General features: G+C 52.5%; 1 protein-coding gene across 1 annotated transcript in view; it reads left to right on the plus strand.

The window, feature by feature from the left end:
* ETH_00043275 (RNA binding protein, related) overlaps positions 1–40 on the plus strand; it is a gene marked incomplete at both ends in the record, with an annotated part of 597 nt that extends 557 nt beyond the window's left edge. Inside the window, one exon of the mRNA XM_013375356.1 lies at positions 1–40. Within this exon, the coding sequence (XP_013230810.1) occupies positions 1–40 (40 nt within the window).
* Between the last annotated feature and the right edge of the window lie 387 nt (positions 41–427).

The following is a 427-nucleotide window of genomic DNA, read 5'->3' on the forward strand; positions in this document are numbered from 1 at the left end:
TAAAGGGCCCCCAGCCTGGGGGCCCCCAAGAGGCTTCTAAAGAGGGGGGAAAAAAGGGTACTTCAAAGCAGAAAAAAGAAAAAAGAAAGCTAGAGGGGGCCCCCGTGAGCCTGAGCTCAAAGAAGCGAAAAGAAGTTGCTCTTTAGGGCCCCTTTTGGGGGCCCGCACGCACTTCTAAACCCTAAAACCTAAACCCTAAACCCTAGAAATGTGACAAATGAAGGCCTGGGGGCCCCTAGGGGCCCCCCTAGAACCTTTTAGGGGCCCCTAGGAAGGGTTTGGTGGGCCCCTGGGGCCCTCTAGATAGTTTAAGAGTTCATGGCTTTATAAGGGTTTGGGGGCCCTTACTAGCTTGTTAGTTTGGCTCGGCAAACTAGGGTTTAGAGTTTAGGGTTTAGGGTTTAGGGTGTAGCTTCTAGGCTTCAGG

Source organism: Eimeria tenella, genomic scaffold (genome assembly GCF_000499545.2).
Source record: "Eimeria tenella Houghton genomic scaffold, Eth_scaff2700, whole genome shotgun sequence".
NCBI lineage: Eukaryota > Apicomplexa > Conoidasida > Eucoccidiorida > Eimeriidae > Eimeria > Eimeria tenella.